The sequence below is a fragment of the Mesitornis unicolor genome, unplaced genomic scaffold (assembly GCF_000695765.1).
Source record: "Mesitornis unicolor isolate BGI_N332 unplaced genomic scaffold, ASM69576v1 scaffold44664, whole genome shotgun sequence".
Taxonomy (NCBI): domain Eukaryota; kingdom Metazoa; phylum Chordata; class Aves; order Mesitornithiformes; family Mesitornithidae; genus Mesitornis; species Mesitornis unicolor.
The window spans coordinates 1-680 of record NW_010182950.1 but is presented as its reverse complement, the minus strand read 5'-3'; the positions used below and the strand labels follow the sequence as shown (position 1 = coordinate 680).

The window sequence follows — 680 nt, the reverse complement described above, 5'->3', positions numbered from 1 at the left end:
GGTGGACACTGGGATCCTATTTATCATGTAAATAATCAACATCTACTGAAGAGGATCAAGACAACTGGCATTCATAAAGGAAGAGCTGGTCATCGTTAAACATCCCTACAAATGACTCTGCCACAAGTACCACACTTGAGAGTTTGGTAATTAAAATGTGCCTTCATTTCAGTCTGCTGCATGGGATAGACTGGAGCTTCAGGGCTGGATCTGCCTACTGCACCCATCAGTGGGAGGACAGGCTGGCCGACAACCCCTTTTTTAGACATACCTTTTTAAGGGGCACTCCACAGCCCGAGCACCCCAAAATCGCAAGCGCACCATGTGCACCCATAGCATAAGCACCCCGACCGCTACCTTGGAAACTCGTCGCTGCGTTCTGGTAGATGACGGGCTGCTGGATAATCCTGGTCTGGGGTGCAGAGCTGAATGTGGGCGCAATCATCACGGCCTGCTGCTGGGGCTGGAGCTGGGGCTGGGGGGCACTCCACAGCCCGAGCACCCCAAAATCGCAAGCGCACCATGTGCACCCATAGCATAAGCACCCCGACCGCTACCTTGGAAACTCGTCGCTGCGTTCTGGTAGATGACGGGCTGCTGGATAATCCTGGTCTGGGGTGCAGAGCTGAATGTGGGCGCAATCATCACGGCCTGCTGCTGGGGCTGGAGCTGGGGCTGGG

General features: G+C 54.9%; 1 protein-coding gene across 1 annotated transcript in view; it reads right to left on the bottom strand.

The window, feature by feature from the left end:
* The window catches only part of SREBF2 (sterol regulatory element binding transcription factor 2), a 17,750-nt gene extending 17,275 nt beyond the window's left edge, over window positions 1-475 (bottom strand). The window contains exon 1 of the mRNA XM_010183956.1: window positions 358-475. Within this exon, the coding sequence (XP_010182258.1) occupies window positions 358-445 (88 nt within the window). The 5' untranslated portion in view covers window positions 446-475. The remainder of the gene's footprint in view (window positions 1-357) is intronic.
* Between the last annotated feature and the right edge of the window lie 205 nt (window positions 476-680).